Source organism: Tachyglossus aculeatus, chromosome 2, assembly GCF_015852505.1.
Source record: "Tachyglossus aculeatus isolate mTacAcu1 chromosome 2, mTacAcu1.pri, whole genome shotgun sequence".
NCBI classification, from domain to species: domain Eukaryota; kingdom Metazoa; phylum Chordata; class Mammalia; order Monotremata; family Tachyglossidae; genus Tachyglossus; species Tachyglossus aculeatus.
The window spans coordinates 103,884,629-103,904,259 of record NC_052067.1 but is presented as its reverse complement, the minus strand read 5'-3'; the positions used below and the strand labels follow the sequence as shown (position 1 = coordinate 103,904,259).

General features: G+C 45.6%; 1 protein-coding gene across 1 annotated transcript in view; it reads left to right on the top strand.

Annotated features, from left to right (window-relative positions):
- Positions 1–13,247: 13,247 nt before the first annotated feature.
- MRPS9 (mitochondrial ribosomal protein S9) overlaps positions 13,248–19,631 on the top strand; it is a 100,288-nt gene continuing 93,904 nt past the window's right edge. Inside the window, exon 1 of the mRNA XM_038771464.1 lies at positions 13,248–13,391. Within this exon, the coding sequence (XP_038627392.1) occupies positions 13,248–13,391 (144 nt within the window). The remainder of the gene's footprint in view (positions 13,392–19,631) is intronic.

Here is a 19,631-nt window from a genome sequence, read left to right as displayed (position 1 = left end):
ATCAGTGCTGTCTCATAGTACCCAGGAAGAGGAAGTTCAGAGGGGATGACCGTGTTGGTCGCTTAACTTCTCTGTGCTTCAGTTTCCTCAGTTGTAAAATGGGGATACCCGTCCTCCCTCCTGTTTAGACTGTGAACCCCTTGTGGGACAGCGACTGGATCTGACCTAATTAACGTGTACCTAACCCAGCGTTTAGAACAGTGTTTGAAACATAGTGCTTAACAAATACCATTAAAAATGCTACTGATTGATTGACTTGATTGATTAAACTCAAGTCGATGGTACAGGGGGTGTTTCCCATTTTCTATTTTTTTAGCACTGTAGTAAGAGCTGGGGTAGATTACAAGGTAATCGGGTACTACATGGGGCTCATAGTCTAAGTAGGAGGGAGAAGAGGTGTTGAATCCCCATTTTGCAGATGAAGGAACCAAGGCATAGAGATGCGAAGTGACTGGCCAAGGTCACACAGCAGGTAAGTGGTGGAGCAGGAATTAGAACCCAGGTCCTCTGACTCCCATGCCGATGCTCTTTCCACTAGGCCACATTGCTTCTCTTGTTCTAAATTTTGAGTTTTGTTATAAAACTTTAATCAAACTCTTGGTTTAAAATGTATAAAATTCACTCTGAGGTGCTCTTGTTAAAGAGTGTGGATTATGTGACTGTATTGTCATTACCTAAAAAGATAAAAACGGCTATGATTGCCTTTTGAACTTTATCAGAAAAGGTTCGTGATTTTGGGGGGGGGCCACTGGACTTCCAAATGTTTGAATCCAATATGCGGGGATTGTCTTTTAAACTGTTGAAGACTCTTATGCTTTTGGAAGTAGGAAAGAATATTCCAACGGCTCAGTTCCCAGGTCTGAGAAATCACAAGGTCAAACTGGGATGTTTGAGGATCCTAAAGATGCAGATAATAATTTGTGGTTTTTGTTAAGGGCTTACTACTATATGCCAAGCACTGTAGTAAGAGCTGGGGTAGATAACAAGGTTAAAAGTAGATTAAAAATGCTACTGATTGATTGACTTGATTGATTAAACTCAAGTCTATGGTACAGGGGGTGTTTCCCATTTTCTATTTTTTTAGCACTGTAGTAAGAGCTGGGGTAGATTACAAGGTAATCAGGTACCACATGGGGCTCATAGTCTAAGTAAGAGGGAGAACAGGCATTGAATCCCCATTTTGCAGATGGAGAAACTGAGGCATAGAGAAGTGAAATGACTTGCCAAGGTGACTTGCCAAGGTCACACAGCAGGTAAGTGGCAGAGCAGAAATTAGAGCCCATTGTTGGGTAGGGAACATCTCTATATGTTGCCAACTTGTACTTCCCAAGCGCTTAGTACAGTGCTCTGCACTCAATAAATATGATTGAATGAATGAACCCAGGTCCTCTGACTCCCATGCCCACGCTCTTTCCACTAGGCCACACTGCTTCTCTTGTGCAAACCCAAGGCAATCATATTTCCTGCCAATAGGAATGCTCCTAACAATCTCTATCAACCTTGTAAATCATATTTTAATTAAAATTTTAGTACTTGTTGATGTCTTTTTTTATTGTCTCAATAAACCATTTTTACTGGATGACAGCTGGACATATTTTTTAACTTCTTCTCCCTCTAGGAAAGCGCTCAGTGAACGTAATCCTGGGAAAAAAATAACATCAATACCAGAAAATAAAGCCTTCTATTTAGCCTCGGAACAGCTACAGTATGTCCGTTTTTAATATTTACTTGCTAACCTATAACAATTATCAGAAAGTGGAAGATACGGGGGTGAAATTCATTACGTTAGGCCTGTTTCTGGTCAGTGAGTTTAATATTAATTGGCCATAAGTTCACTCTTGTAGAGAGGATTTTGCAAGTAGAAAAGTACTGGATAATCAATCAATCAATCAATCATATTTATTGAGCGCTTACTATGTGCAGAGCACTGTACTAAACGCTTGGGAAGTACAAATTGGCAACATATAGAGACAGTCCCTACGCAACATTGAGCTCACAGTCTAAAAGGGGGAGATAGAGGACAAAACCAAACATACTAACAAAATAAAATAAATAGAATAGATATGTACAAGTAAAATAAATAAATAAATAAGGGCAGATGCGGGGTCTAGGTGTCAAATTGATCAGCAAACTGGATTTCAGGGTTGAGGACATGGGGCACTTGTTGCTAAATTCATGTTACACTTTCCCAAGCACTTAGTACAGAGAGCTCTGCACCTAGTAAGCGCTCAATAAATACCCTTGATTAATTGAGGGATGGGGCTTATTTCACTAAACTTTGGAGGAATCATGGGCAGCCAGTGGTAATCAATCAATCAATCAATCAATCAATCGTATTTATTGAGCGCTACTGTGTGCAGAGCACTGTACTAAGCGCTTGGGAAGTACAAGTTGACAACATATAGAAACAGTCCCTACCCAACAGTGGGCTCACAGTCTAGAAGGGGGAGACAGAGAACAAAACCAAACATACTAACAAAATAAAATAAATAGAATAGACATGTACAAGTAAAAAAAATAAATTTTATTTATTTATTATTTATTTATTTATTCATTCATTCATTTATTAAGCGGTAGCATTTCAGTGATTAAGGACAAACACTGTGGCCCCCCCATCCATAATAATAATAATAATGGCATTTATTAAGCGCTTACTATGTGCAAAGCACTGTTCTAAGCGCTGGGGGGGATACAAGGTGATCAGGTTGCCCCACGGGGGGGCTCACGGTCAATCCCCATTTTACAGATGAGGGAACTGAGGCACAGAGAAGTTAAGTGACTTGCCTAAGGTCACACAGCCGGCAATTGGCGGAGCCAGGATTTGAACCCATGACCACTGACTCCAAAGCCCGGGCTCTTTCCATTGAGCCACGCTGCTTCATCTATCAGTAGCTTCTATCGAGTACCTTCTGTGCGCAGAACACTGTACTAAATGCTTGGGGGAGTTCAATAGAGCCCACTGTTGGGTAGGGACTGTCTCTATACGTTGCCAATTTGTACTTCCCAAGCGCTTAGTACAGTGCTCTGCACATAGTAAGTGCTCAATAAATGCGATTGATGATGATGATTAGACATGATTCCTACACTCAAGGAACTTACAACCTAGCAGGGAAGTTAGACACTAAAGTCATTTATATAGAAGAAGAAGGCTATTTGGGTAAGCGCTTAAAGAAAAGAATATGTACAAAAAAGGACTACAGGTGTTTGTTGTTTGGAATCCTGTTCTGGATGATGGTTTGGGGATAAAATCAGGCGGTGGAGAAATTAATCGGGGAAGGTCTTCTGGAGGACAACGGATTTGAAAAGCTTTGAAGATGTGAGAGTTGTGGTGTGAGATATATAAGCGCTTAGTACAGTGCTCTGCACACAGTAAGCGCTCAATAAATACGATTGATGACGATCTGCATGGCTTAGTGGAAAGAGCGTGGGCTTGGGAGCCAGCGGACGTGGGTTCTAATCCCACTCTGCCGCTTGTCCGCTGTGTGACCTTGAGCAAGCCACTTAACTTCTCTGTGCCTCAGTTCCCTCCTCTGTAAGATGGGGATTAAGACCCCCCCCCCCACGTGGGACAACCTGATTACCTTGTATTTACCCCAGTTCGTTCATTCGTTCAATCATATTTATTGAGCGCTTACTGTGTGCAGAGCACTGTACTAAGCGCTTGGGAAGTACAAGTTGGCAATGTATAGAGACGGTCCCTACCCAACAGCGGCTCACAGTCTCTTAGAACAGGGCTTGACACATAGTAAGCACTGAACAAATACCATTATTATTACTATTATTAGACACTAAGGTCCTTGTGGGCAGGGAACATGTCCACCAACTCTGTTATATCATACTCTGCCAGGCGCTCAATACAGCACCCTGCACATAGTAACGTTTGATAAATAAGATTCCTCAAATACAGACTTACCCGGGCCTCCAACATAAGTTGCTCTATTCGTACCAGACATCGATGTGCTGCAATCACTTTAAACCAACTCTGACTGAGTCGGTGTTAGCACAAACTGGATCACCTCATTTATCCATCCCTCCATTCAATCGTATTTATTGAGTGCTTGCTGTAGGCAAATTAATTAATTAATAATCATATTTATTAAGCACTTACTGTGTGCAAAGCGCAGCACTCAACGCTTGGGAGAGTACAATATAACATCGAACACGTTCCCTGCCCACAGTGAGCTCACAGTCTGGAGGGGAACCAGACATTAAGAGAAATAAACGGATAAAGAAATTACAGATATATACATCTGTGCCGCGGGGAAGGGAGAAAGGATGAATGAAGGAACACGGAAGGGAGCGGGAGAAGCGGAGAGGAGGGATCAGTCAGGGAAGGCTTACTGGAGGAGATGGGCCTTCAATAAGGCTTTGAAGTGGGGGAGAGCAATTATCTGTCTGATGTACTGTCTGATGTACAGTGCGAAGTGTTGTACTAAGCACCTAGCACTGTAATAAGCACCTACTTCATTCAAGGAATGGCCAAGGGCCCTCTGCCATTAGGGCTCTCCTTCTTACACAGCTTTCTGAGCAGCAGTGAAACCAAGGACAACCCAGGTTAGGTGGAGTGTCTGGCAAATAATAATAATAATAATAATAATAATAATGATGGCATTTGTTAAGCACTTACTATGTGCAGAGCACTGTTCTAAGCGCTGGGGGGATACAAGGTGATCAGGTTGTCCCACGTGGGGCTCACAGTCTTAATCCCCATTTTACAGATGAGGTCACCGAGGTTCAGAGAAGTGAAGTGACTTGCCCAAGGTCACACAGCAGACATGTGGCGGAGTCGGGATTTGAACCCATGGCCTCTGACTCCAAAGCCCGTGCTCTTTCCACCGAGCCACGCAGAGCTTCCCGTCGGCTGTACTCCCCCAAGCTCTTAGTACAATGTGCTGCGCAAAACGCTCAACAAATAGGATCGATTGATTGATTAAGCTGGCTGTGCTTGAAGAAGCCACTTTCTAGCCAAAGTCCTCAGAATTTTTAATAATAATAATAATAATAATGATGGTACTTGTTAAGCCCTTACTATGGGCCAAGCACTGCTCTAAGTGCTGGGGTTTGATACAAATCAATCAGGCTGGGCAGGGTCCCTGTCCCACCTGGGGCTCACATTCTCATTCCCCATTTTACAGATGAGATGACTGAGGCCCAGAGAAGTTGTGACTTGCTCAAGGACACACAGCAGACACGTGCTTCTAGCTCCTAGGCCCGTGCTCTTTCCACTAAGCCCTGCTGCTTCTCATTTTATACCCAAACCCACAGGCCATGGAAGCAGTGTGGTCTAGTGGAAAAGGACAGATCCTAGGAGTCAGAGGACCTGGGTTCTAATCCCAGCTCCACCACGTGCCTGCTATGGGACCTTGGGCAAGTCACCTAACTTCTCTCTGCCTCAGTTTCATCTTCTGTAAAGTGGGGATTCAATACCTGCTTTACCTCCTATTAAGATTGTGAGCCCCATCCTGACGACCCTGTGCCTAATCCAGCACTTAATATAGTACTTTACACATAGTAAGCACTTAACAGATACCATCGTCATCATTATTATTATTACTATACGTTCCCTATCCCTTAAAAAAAATCCCCAATTTCAAGAATTTAATTTAGTCTGGGACAAAGTAGCACTCACACCAGTCAGATAATTCTCAATCAGTCAATCAATCCATGGTATTTATTGAGTGCTTATTGTGTGCAGAGTACTGTACTAAGCACTTGGGAGAATACGATATAATGGAGCTGGTGGACTTGTCCCCTGCCCTCAGTGTGTTTACAGTCTAGAGGACTGTAATTCTCGTTTTAGTGGTCCCCAAATCATCTGATGTTCGGGGCAGAATTTCCAGAACAGTGGAAATTGAGCCTGGTACTTATTCTCAGATCAAGGTGTTAGCTTCATTTGTTACTCTACAAATAGAGTAGCAGCATGGTCTAGTGAATAGAGCATGGGCATAGTATCATAATACTACTACTAATAATAATAATAGTATTTGTCAAGTGCTTACTATGTGCAAAGAACTGTTCTAAGTGCTGGGGAGGTTACAAGCTGATCAGGTTGTCCCACGGGGGGCTCACAGTTTTAATCCCCATTTTACAGATGAGGGAACTGAGGCCCAGAGAATAATAATAATTATTATTATAATGGCATTTGTTAAGCACTTACTATGTGCAAAGCACTGTTCTAAGCACTGGGGAGGTTACAAGGTGATCAGGTTGCCCCACGTGGGGCTCACAGTTTTAACCCCATTTTACAGAGGAGGAGACTGAGGCCCAGAGAAGTGAAGTGACTTGCCCAAAGTCACACAGCTGACGGTTGGCAGAGCCGGGATTTGAACCCACGACCTCCGACTCCAAAGCCCGGGCTCTTTCCGCTGAGCCACGCTGCTTCTCTGAGAAGTGAAGCGACTTGCCCAAAGTCACCCGGCTAAGTGGCGGGGCCGGGATTTGAACCCGTGACCTCTGACTCCAAAGCCCGGGCTCTTTCCTCTGAGCCCCGCTGCTTCTCCGAAAGCAGCCTCAGGAAGACCCGGGTTCTAATTCCCGCTCCGCCACTTGTCTGCTGTGTGACCACTTAAACTTCTGCGTGACTCAGTTACCTCATCTGTAGAATGGGGATTAAGACTGTGAGCCCCACGTGGGACACGGATTGTGTCTAACCTGATTAACTTCTATCTACTCCAGCACTTGGTAGAGTATCACATAGTAAGCGTTTGGCAAATACCCTAAAATAAGATTTCTAGAATACACTGTAAATAAAAGCCTTCACGAAAGCATCGCCTTAGAGTCTTTCCCCTGTGTTTATGTACTTGCTGGAAGCCACTTTCATTATCCAACAAATAGCGCTCTGCGTTCTTGCTTTCATGTAAATTTGTTGTACTTTCGATGACTATGACTGGAGTAATGATTCCTGAAGTGTCTCTCCCAACAGAGTTGACTGACGTCTCCCTAAGTGCCGTGTCTTTTATAGCAAATATAATTGACGGCTCTTGGTAGGCAGAGCAAGTGTGTCGAGTGGTATTATTTCACCGCGCTGAGAGAGTGAAATTCAACAAAGGCGAGAGTTGCACTAATTATTATTTTTTCAGACTTGACTAATATATTGGGTAAATGGGCTGGTATTAGTGGAATAGTATTACTTGAGCTCCACGTTAAGCACATTTTGTGATGACGATACAGAGGCTCAACAGAGGAATTTTGTGAGCCAAAAATGCCTCTCTGGCTAAAGTACTTAAAATGTTTTAAAAGGGCTCTAGGAAAGCCGTTTGGGTCTATCGCAAGAAAGGGCTCATGCCGAATGAAGGTTTCTGCTCAGTGGAGAGAGCATGGACTTTGGAGTCAGAGGTCATGGGTTTGAATCCCTGCTCTGCCAATTGTCAGCTGTGTGACTTTGGGCAAGCCACTTAACTTCTCTGTGCCTCATTTCCCTCATCTGTAAAATGGGGATTAGGACTGTGAGTCCCCCGTGGGACAACCTGATCTCCTTGTAACCTCCCCAGCGCTTAGAACAGTGCTTTGCACATAGTAAGCGCTTAATAAATGCCATTATTATTATTATTATTTGAATGTACTTGTTAAGTGTTTACTACACATTGAGGCCTCTTCCAAGCACTAGGGTAGAGACAAGTTAATCAGGCTTGATACAGTCCCTGTCCCACATGGGGCTCATAGGCAAGTAGGAGGGAGAACATGTATTTGAACGTGGATCCTTCGTGAAAGATTTGAATTTGAATCAGCACTTAGAAAACAGTGCTTTGCACATAGTAAGTGCTTAACAAATGCCATTAAAAAAAAAAATTAAATCTAATCACCTTGGAAATGAGGCCCAAACGGGGTGGGACTTCAAAAAGGGTAGGGGCAGAGAGAAAGAGGAAGAGGAAGAAAAGGAGACAGGAGAGAAAGGAAGACTGGGGCATAGGACAAGAAAGAGAAAGAATGGAAAATTGTAGAAGGAGCAATCAATCAGTCATATTTATCGAGTGCTTACTGTGTGCAGAGCACTGTACTAAGCGATTGGCAAAACACACTATAACAGAGTTAGTAGATAAATTCCCTTCCCACAAGGAGCTTATAATCTAGAGGGGTAGAGGAGAAAGTGGCATTAATGGCAAGCTTTATAATAATAATAATAATAATAATAATAATAATAATAATAATAATGGTATTTGTTAAGCACTTACTATGTGTCAGGCACTGTACTAAACTCTGGGCGGAATACTAGTAAATTGGGTTGGACACGGTCCTTGTCCCACATCGGGCCCAGTCTTAATGGAAAGAGCACAGGCTTTGGAGTCAGAGGTCATGGGTTCAAATCCCCGCTCCGCCACTTGTCAGCTGTGTGACTTTGGGTAAGTCACTTAACTTCTCTGGGCCTCAGTTACCTCATCTGTCAAATGGGGATTAAAACTGCGAGCCCCCTGTGGGACAACCTGATCACCTTGCGACCTCCCCAGCACTTAGAACAGTGCTTTGCACATAGTAAGCGCTTAACAAATACCATTATTATTATTATTATTTTCCAGATGAGGTAAGTGAGGCACAAAGAAGTGAAGTGACTTGCTCAAGGTCACACAGCAGAGAAGTGGGGGAGCTCCGGGTCCTCTAACTCCCAAGCCCGTGTTCTATCCACTACACCATGCTGCTTCTGTAATTAAAATCACATCTTCTCCAAGAGATCTTCCCCAATTAAGCCCTGATTTCCTCTTCTTCCACTCCCTTCTGCATTGCACCCTTCTTCACCCCACTGTCAGCCCCACAGCACTTGTGTACACATTTGCAATTTATTTATTGATATTAATGTCTATCTCTCCCTCTAGACTGCAAGCTCCTTGTGGGCAAGGATGGCTTAATGTAATGAGCATGAGCCTGTGAGTCAGAGGACCTGGGTTCCGATCCTAGCTCTACGAATTGCTTGCTGTGTGACACTGGACCAGTTACGTAACTTCTCTGTGCCTGATTCCTCAAATGGGGATTAAATACCTGTTCCCCCTCCTACTTACTATGAACCCCATGTGGGTCAGGGATCATCCAACCATACTTTAGAATAATGCTTGACACGTAGTAAGAGATTAACAAATACCATGAGAATAATCAGCGACTTCAGAAAATCACGTCTGCTCGATGGAATGAGTGGAAAGAGATTTGACTTCATAATTTTTTGAAGCCGATCACACTGTGTTAAAATAGAGCGGGTCTAGGGCTTCTGTTGGCAGGTTCCAAATAGCTTAAGAGCCTAATGTTGAAGAAGATGGGGTGAAAATAGTCGTATTTCTTAAGCGTTCACTAAGCGCTGGGGTAGACGCAAGCTAATCAGGTTGGACACAGTCCGTGTCCCACATTCATTCATTCATTCAATCGTATTTATTGAGCGCTTACTGTGTGCAGAGCACTGGACTAAGCGCTTGGGAAGTACAAGTCGGCAATGTACAGAGATGGTCCCAACCAAACAATGGGCTTACATTCATTCAATCCTATTTATTGAGCGCCTACTGTGTGCAGAGCACTGTACTAAGCGCTTGGGAAGGACAAGTCAGCAACGTATAGAGACGGTCCCTACCAAACAGTGGGCTTACATTCATTCAATCATATTTATGGAGCGCTTACTGTGTGCAGAGCACTGTACTAAGCGCTTGGGAAGTACGTGGGGCTCACAGTCTTAATCCCCATTTTATAATCGAGGTAACTGAGGCACAGCGAAGTTATGTAGGTTGCCCACAGTCACACAGCGGACAAGGGGCAGAGGCAGGATTGGAATCCACATCCTCCTGACTCCCAGTCTCTCGTTCTATCCACTGCTGCTTCTCCCTCAGGTTTCGGGGAGAGTGCAATATGACTTTACTCATCCCACAGTGATAATGCCTGCATCTCTTTCTCATTCCCCAGGCCCCACATCTTCTTCAGTAGCGGACTTTTGGCAATAAACTATTATGAAATTGAATTTTTTTTGGCCATTGAGAAAGGCAGGATCCGAACTGCCGGTAGTGGGAGGTTGATGGGTTTGGATAAGGAAGCCACCCAGCCCGATCGAGATCCGCCCTTTCCTCTCCATCCAAACGGCTACACTGCTGGTTCAATCTCTCACTGTGAGCCCGTTGTTGGGTAGGGACCGTCTCTAGATGTTGCCAACTTGTACTTCCCAAGCGCTTAGTACAGTGCTGTGCACACAGTAAACGCTCAATAAATACGATTGAATGAATGAATGAAAGGCTATGAACTCTGTTATAGCGTTTTCTCCCAAGCACTTAGTAGAGTGTTCTGCACACAGTAAGCATTCAGTAAATATGACTTAGAAACAGTGTGGTTTAGTGGCTAGAGCATGGTCCTGGGAGTCAGAAGGACCTGGGTTCTAATCACAGCTCCACCATCTGTCTGTTGTATGACCTTGGGCAAGTCACTTCTCTATGCCCCAGTTACCTCATCTGTAAAATGGGGATTGAGACGGGGAGCCCCATGTGGGACTCTGACTGTATCCAACCTAATTAGTTTGTGATAAAAAATAATAATATTTGTGGTATTTGTTAAGCACTTACTATGTGCCAGGCACTGTACTAAATGTTGCGGTAGATACAAGATAACCAGGTTGGACACAATCCCTGTCATTCATTCATTCATTCAATCGTATTTATTGAGCGCTTATTGTGTGCAGAGCACTGTACTAAGCGCTTGGGAAGTACAAGTTCGCAACATATAGACACGGTCCCTACCCAACAGTGGGCTCACAGTCTAGAAGGGGGATGGCCTAGTTCTGGTCCCTATCCATCTAGCTGCCAGTTTGCCTCTTCCACGTTTTCTCTGGACTTTCCCTAGCATTAGTGTCTTCTCCAGAGAATTAGTCCTCCTGATTATATATCCAAAATATGCTAATCTAAGGCTGGTCAAATGGCCTTCCAAAGACCACTGTGGTTTAATTTGCCTTAAAATCCACATGTTTGTCTTTCGGGCAGTCCATGGTACTCGCAAAGGCCTCCTCCAACACCACATTTCAAAAGAATCGATTTTCTTTCTATTCTGTCGTTTCACCGTCCAGCTTTCGGATCCGTACATCGTCACTGGAGCTACCATAGAGTTGACAATTTCTCTTCATTCATTCGATCGTATTTATTGAGCGCTTACTGTGTGCAGAGCACTGTACTAAGCGCTTGGGAAGTCCAAGTTGGCAACATATAGAGACGGTCCCTACCCAACAGTGGGCTCACAGTCTATAGCTACATCATTACACATCTCATGACTTTTTCCAGGCTCTTCATGGCAAGTCTTCCTAACATTAATCATCGTCGTATTTCTTGGCTACTATTTCCTTTATTACTGATTATCGATCCCAGGAGAGGAAAACTGTCAACTACTTCAGCCTTCTCTGCGTCCACTACAAAAAGTGTTAACGATTGCCTGTTGTTGGGTAGGGACCGTCTCTCTCTGTTGCCGATTTGTACTTCCCAAGCGCTTAGCACAGTGCTCTGCACACAGTAAGTGCTCAATAAATACAATTGAATGAATGAATGAATGAATGAATGAATGAATGAATGAATGAATGAATGATGGACTAATTTCCACCTTCTCCCTCTCCCCTCTGCAAGCCCCGCCCCCCGACGCTCTGAGGCGATTCCCTGCCCTCGTCTTCACGCATGCGCAGCATGAGGCCCCGCCCCGAGCTCCGAGGCAAGCCCCGCCCTCGAATGTACGCATGCGCAAGATGAGGCCCTGCCCTCGTCTTCACGCATGCGCAGCGTGAGGCCCCGCCCCCCGAGCTCCGAGGCAAGCCCCTGCCCTCGCCTGCACGCACGCGCAACTTGAGGCCCCGCCCTCCGAGTTCCTAGGCGAGCCGCAGCCCTCGTCTGTGCGCATGCGCAGCCTGAGGCCCCGCCCCCAGGCTCGGGGAGATCATCATCATCATCATCATCAATCGTATTTATTGAGCGCTTACTATGTGCAGAGCACTGTACTAAGCGCTTGGGAATACAAATTGGCAACACATAGAGACAGTCCCTACCCAACAGTGGGCTCACAGTCTAAAAGGGGGAGAGAGAGAACAAAACCAAACTAACAAAATAAAATAAATAGGATAGATATGTACAAGTAAAATAAATAAATAAATAAATAAATAGAGTAATAAATATGTACAACCACCTATACATATATACAGGTGCTGTGGGGAAGGGAAGGAGGTAAGAAGGGGGGGGATGGAGAGGGGGACGAGGGGGAGATACCCTGCCCTCGTCTGCACACGTGGCTCAGCGGAAAAAGCACGGGCTTTGGGGTCAGAGGCCATGGTTTCAAATCCCGGCTCCACCACTTGTCAGCTGTGTGACCTTGGGCAAGTCACTTAACTTCTCTGGGCCTCAGTTCCCTCATCTGTAAAGTGGGGATGAAGACTGTGAGCCCCACGTGGGACAACCTTTTAGACGGTGAGCCCGCTGTTGGGTAGGGACCGTCTCTATATGTTGCCAATTTGTACTTCCCAAGCGCTTAGCACAGTGCTCTGCACACAGTAAGCGCTCAATAAATACGATTGATGATGATGATGATGATCTTGTACTTCCCAAGCGCTTAGTACAGTGCTCTTCACACAGTAAGTGTTCAATAAATACGATTGATTGATTGACAACCTGATCACCTTGTAAATTCCCCAGCGCTTAGAACAGTGCTCTGCACATAGTAAGCGATTAATAAATGCCATCATTATTATTATTATTATTATGCGCAGCCTGAGGCCCCGCCCCCACGCTTGGGGAGATACCTGCCCTCGTCTGCACGCATGCGCAGCCTGAAGCCCCGCTCCCCGAGCTCCGAGGCAAGAACCGGCCCTTGTCTGTGAGCATGCGCAGCTTGAGGCCCCGCCCCCCGAGGCAAGTCCCTGCCCTCGTCTGCACGCTTGCGCAGCTTTAGGCCCCGCCCCCCAGCTCCGAGGAGATCCCGGCCGCCGTCTGTACGCATGCGCAGCATGAAGCCCCGCCCCCGAGCTCCGAGGAGACCCTGCCGTCGTCTGCACGCATGCGCAGCTTGAGGCCCCGACCCCCGAGCGAGTCCCTGCCTTCGTTCTGTACGCACGCGCAGCATGAGGCCCCGCCCCCAAGCCCCGGAGGAGATCCCTGCCGTCGTCTGCACGCACGCGCAGCCTGAGGCCCCGCCCCACGAGGTCCGGGGAGGTCCCTGCCCCCGTCTGCACGCATGCGCACATGAAGGCCCGAGCTCCGAGGAGGGCCAGCCGTCGTCTGCACGCACGCGCAGCCGGAGGCCCCGCCCCGCCCTCGCCTGTACGCATGCGCAGGCTGAGGCGCCGTCCCTTCCCCTCGGCGGCCATGGCAGCGGCCGTTTCCGGTCTCGTCCTGGTCCGTGGGGGCGGCGCGGCGCGGAGCCGGGGCGTCTGGGAGGCGGCTAAGATACGACCAGCCGCCGGGCCTCAGGTAAATGGCGGGGAGAGAGGCCTCAGCCCGTCCCCTCAGACCCCCGGGGGCGGCGGGGGGAGGGGGGGCTCGCGCACGCGCACGCCGCCTCGCGGGCCGGGTCACGTGGGGGAGGCTGCGCGCGCCGCAGCGGGAGGCGCGGGCCTCCGCCAGGCCGAGCCTGTCTCCGTTATATTATTGTCAGGCGTCTAGTACAGCGCTCTGCGCACCGTAAGCGCCCAGTACGGGCGACTGAATCAATTTCTAGACCGGGAGCCCACTGTTGGGTGGGGACCGTCTCTATATGTTTATTCATCCATCCATTCATTCATTCAATCGTAACATATTAACAAAATAAAAGAAATAGAATAGTAAGTATGTACAAGTAAAATAAGTAGAGTAGTAAATGTGTACAAATATATATATGTATATATATATATATATACAGGTGCATATTTATCTATATTTATTGAGCGCTTACTTCTAGACTGTGAGCCCACTGTTGGGTAGGGACCGTCTCTATGTGTTCATTCATCCATTCATTCAGTCCATTCATTCATTCAGTCGTATTTATTGAACGCTTGCTTCTAGACTGTGAGCCCACCGTTGGGTAGGGACCGTCTCTGTATGTTCATTCATCCATCCAATCATTCATTCAATCCAATTTATTGAGCGCTTACTTCTAGACTGTGAGCCCATTGTTGGGTAGGGACCGCCTTTATACGTTCATTCATCCATTCATTCATTCATTCAGTCGTATTTATTGAGCGCCTACTTCTAGGCTGTGAGCCTCTTCTCCATATGTTCATCCATCCATTCATTCAATCGTATTTATTGAGCGCTTACTTCTAGACTGTGAGCCCACTGTTGGGTAGGGACCGTCTCTATATGTTCATTCATCCATTCATTCATTCAGTCGTATTTATTGAGCGCTTACTTCTAGACTGTGAGCCCACTGTTGGGTAGGGACCGTCTCTATATGTTCATTCATCCGTTCATTCATTCATTCATTCAGTCGTATTTATTGAGCGCTTACTTCTAGGCTGTGAGCCTCTTCTCCATATGTTCATCCATCCATTCATTCAATTGTATTTACTGAGCGCTTACTTCTAGACTGTGAGCCCACTGTTGGGTAGGGACCGTCTCTATATGTTCATTCATCCATCCATTCATTCATTCAGTCATTTATTGAGCGCTTACTTCTAGACCGTGAGCCCACTGTTGGGTAGGGACCATCTCTATATGTTCATTCATCCATTCATTCATTCATTCAGTCGTATTTATTGAGCGCTTACTTCTAGACTGTGAGCCCACTGTTGGGTAGGGACCATCTCTATATATTTATTCATCCATCCATTCATTCAATCGTATTTATTGAGCGCGTGCTTCTAGACTGTGAGCCCACTGTTGGGTAAGGACCGTCTTTATATGTTCATTCATCCATTCATTCATTCATTCAGTCATATTTATTGAGCGCTTACTTCTAGACTGTGAGCCCGCTGTTGGGTAGGGACCGTCTCTATGTGTTCATTCATCCATTCATTCATTCAATCGTATTTATTGAGCGCTTACTTCCAGACTGTGAGCCCCTTCTCTATATGTCCATCCATCCATTCATTCAATCGTATTTATTGACCGCTTACTTCTAGACTGTGAGCCCAGTGTTGCCAACTTGTACTTCCCAAGCGCTTAGTACAGTGCTCTGCACACAGTAAGCGCTCAATAAATACGATTGATGATGACGATGACCGTCTCTATATGTTCATTCATTCATTCAATCGTATTTATTGAGTGCTGACTTCTAGACTGTGAGCCCACTGTTGGGTAGGGACCATTTCTATATGTTCATTCATCCATTCATTCATTCATTCATTCAATCGTATTTATTGAGCGCGTGCTTCTAGACTGTGAGCCCACTGTTGGGTAGGGACCGTCTTTATACGTTCATTCATCCATTCATTCATTCAGTCGTATTTATTGAGCGCTTACTTCTAGGCTGTGAGCCTCTTCTCTGTATGTTCATCCATCCATTCATTAAATCGTATTTATTGAGCGCTTACTTCTAGACTGAGCCCACTGTTGGGGAGGGACCGTCTCTGTATGTTCATTCATCTATCCATCCATTCAGTCGTATTTATTGAGCGCGTGCTTCTAGACTGTGAGCCCACTGTTGGGTAGGGACCGTCTCTATATGTTCATTCATTCATTCATTCAATCCAATTTATTGAGCACTTACTTCTAGACTGTGAGCCCACTGTTGGGTAGGGACCGTCTCTATATGTTCATCCATTCATTCATTCACTCATTCATTCAATCGTATTTATTGAGCACTTACTTCTAGACTGTGAGCCCACTGTTGGGTAGGGACCGTCTCTATATGTTCATTCATCCATCCATTCATTCAGTCATATTTACTGAGCGCTTACTTCTAGACTGTGAGCCCACTGTTGGGTAGGGACCGTCTCTATATGTTCATTCATCCATCCATTCATTCAGTCAATTGTATTTATTGAGCGCTTGCTTCTAGACTGTGAGCCCCTTCTCTGTATGTTCATCCATCCATTCATTCAATCGTATTTATTGAGCGCGTGCTTCTAAACTGTGAGACCACTGTTGGGTAGGGACCGTCCCTATGTGTGCATTCATCCATCCATCCATTCATTCAGTCATATTTATTGAGCGCTTACTTCTAGACTGTGAGCCCCTTCTCTGTATGTTCATCCATCCATTCATTCAATCGTATTTACTGAGCGCTTACTTCTAGACTGTGAGCCCACTGTTGGGTAGGGACTGTCTCTGTATGTTCATTCATCCATTCATTCATTCAGTCGTATTTATTGAGCGCTTACTTCTAGACTGTGAGCCTCTTCTCTATATGTTCAACCATCCATTCATTCAATCGTATTTATTGAGCGCTTACTTCTAGACTGTGAGCCCACTGTTGGGTAGGGACCGTCTCTATATGTTCATTCATCCATCCATTCATTCAGTCGTATTTATTGAGCGCTTACTTCTAGACTGTGAGCCCACTGTTGGGTAGGGACCGTCTCTGTATGTTCATTCATCCATCCATTCATTCAGTCATATTTACTGAGCGCTTACTTCTAGACTGTGAGCCCACTGTTGGGTAGGGACCGTCTCTATATGTTCATTCATCCATCCATTCATTTGGTCATATTTATTGAGCGCTTACTTCTAGATTGTGAGCCCACTGTTGGGTAGGGACCGTCTCTATATGTTCATCCATTCATTCATTCATTCATTCATATTTACTGAGCGATTACTTCTAGACTGTGAGCCCACTGTTGGGTAGGGACCGTCTCTATATGTTCATTCATCTATTCATTCATTCATTTATTCAGTCGTATTTATTGAGCGCTTACTTCTAGATTGTGAGCCCACTGGTGGGTAGGGACTGTATATGTTCATTCATCCATCCATTCATTCATTCAATCGTATTTATTGAGCGCTTACTTCTAGACTGTGAGCCCACTATTGGGTAGGGACCATCTCTGTATGTTGCCAACTTGTACTTCCCAAGTGCTTAGTACAGTACTCTGCACACAGTAAGCGCTCAGTAAATACAAATGAATGAATGGATGTGAAGAGCACTGTACTGAGCGCTTGGGAAGTACAAGTTGGCAACATATAGAGACGGTCCCTACCTAACAGCGGGCTCACAGCCTAGAAGGGGGAGACAGAGAACAAAACAAAACATATTAACCAAATAAATTAAATAGAATAAATATGTACAAGTAAAATAAATAGAGTAATAAATACGTACAAACATATATACATATATACAGGTGCTGTGGGGAAGGGAAGGAGGTAAGGCGGAGGGAAGGGGAGGAGGGGGAGAGGAAGGAGGGGGCTCAGTCTGGGAAGGCCTCCTGGAGGAGGTGAACTCTCAGTAGGGCTTTGAAGGGAGGAAGAGAGAGAGCTTGGCGAATGTGCGGAGGGAGGGCATTCCAGGCCCGGGGGAGGACGTGGGCCAGAGCGCTCAATCGTATTTATTGAGTGCTTACTGTGTGCAGAGCACTGTACTAAGCGCTTGGGAAGTACAAGTTGGCAACATATAGTAATAATAATGGCATTTATTAAGTGCTTACTATGTGCAAAGCACTGTTCTAAGCGCTGGGGAGGTTACAGGGTGATCAGGTTGTCCCATGTGGGGCTCACAGTCATCATCCCCATTTTACAGATGAGGTAACTGAGGCCCAGAGAAGTGAAGTGACTGGCCCAAAGTCACACAGCTGACAATTGGCAGAGCTGGGATTTGAACCCATGACCTCTAACTCCAAAGCCCGGGCTCTTTCCACTGATCCATGCTGCTTCTCTATGTAGAGACGGTCCCTACCCGACAAAGGGCTCACAGTCTAGAAGGGGGAGACAGACAACAAAACAAAACGTGTGGACAGGTGTCAAGTCATCAGAATAAATAGAAATAAAACTAGGTGAACATCATTAACAAAATAAATAGAATAGTAAATATGTACAAGTAAAATAGAGTAGTAAATATGTTGCCAACTTGTACTTCCCAACCGCTTAGTACAGTGCTCTACACACAGTAAGAGCTCAATAAATATGAATGAATATTGCAATATTCTGCTCTTCCAAGCGCTTAGTAATAATAATAATGATGGCATTTGTTAAGCGCTTACTATGTGCCAAGCATTCATTCATTCATTCAATTGTATTATTATTAATAATAATAATGGTATTTATTAAGCGCTTACTATGTGCCCAGCACTGTTCTAAGCGCTGGGGGGAATACAAAGTAATCAGATTGTCCCACATGGGGCTCACAGTCTTAATCCCCATTTTACAGATGAGATAACTGAGGCACAGAGAAGTGAAGTGACTTGCCCAAAGTCATACAGCTGACGAGTGGCGGAGTCAGGATTAGAACCCACGACCTCTGACTCCCAAGCCCGGGCTCTTTCCACTGAGCCACGCTGCAAGCACTGTTCTAAATACTGGGGGGGACACAAGGTAATCAGGTTGTCCCACATGGGGCTCACCGTTTTCATCCCCTTTTTACAGATGGGGGAACTGAGGCCCAGAGAAGTAAAGTGACTTGCCCAGAGTCACACAGCTGACAAGTGGCAGAGTCAGGATTAGAACCCATGACTTCTGACTCCCAAGCCTGGGCTCTTTCCGAAGAGCCATGCTGCTTAGTACAGGGCTCTGCACACAGGACACGCTCACAATTTCCCAAGCGCTTAGTACAGGGCTCTGCACACAGGCGCTCAATAAATATGACTGAATGAACTAATAATAACTGAGCTCGTTGTGAACTTGCGGTATTGTACTCTTCCAAGCGCTTAGTGCAGTAAGCGCTCAGTAAGAGCAGCGTGGCCTAGTGGAAAGAGCCCGGGCTTGGGAGTCAGAGGTCACGGGTTCCAATCTCGTCTCCCCCACTTGTCTGCTGTGTGACCTTGGGCAAGGCACTTCACTCCTCTGAGCCTCAGTTCCCTCATCGGTAAAATGGGGATTAATAATAATAATGGTATTGGTGAAGCGCTTACTATGTGCCAAGCACTATTCTAAGCCGTGGGGGAGATACCAGGTAACTGAGGCACAGGGAAGTTAAATGACTTTCCTGAGGTCACACAGCAGATGAGTGGTAGAGCTAGGATTAGCACCCAGGTCCTTCTGATACTTGTACATATTTACTACTCTACCTTACTAATTTATTAATTTACTACTCTATCTTATTAATGATGTGCATATAGCCGTAATTCTATTTATTCTGAAAGTTTTGACACCTGTCTACATGTTTTGTTTTGTTGTCTGTGTCCCCCTTCAAGACTGTGAGCCCGGTGTGGGCCGAATTGTACTTCCCAAGCGCTTAGTACAGTGCTCTGCACACGGTAAGTGCTCAATAAATACGATTGAATGAATGAATGATGCCCAGGCCCATTCTCTATCCATTAGGCCACGCTGTTTCTCTAACTTGGTTTAACTTTGGGCCTCTCTGTGCAGGGGCAGCCCCATGAATCTCCTTCTAACTCGCATGGTGACTCTGGCAGGATCTGGATTTTGGGATCGACATCGGGATGATTTCAGACGTATGTCTAACCAAAACTGGGTCTCGGGGTGGGGGTTCTGATCCTGTCCAGATGGCTCTCTTGTGTCTCACTCTCCTTAGGTATAAAGGGAAGGTATCAGTGATTAATCGTCTCAGGATTGTTTCACAACTAAAGTATCAAAGAGCTGGTATTTGTTTAGCGCTTAGGTGCCAGCCACTGGACTAAGCGC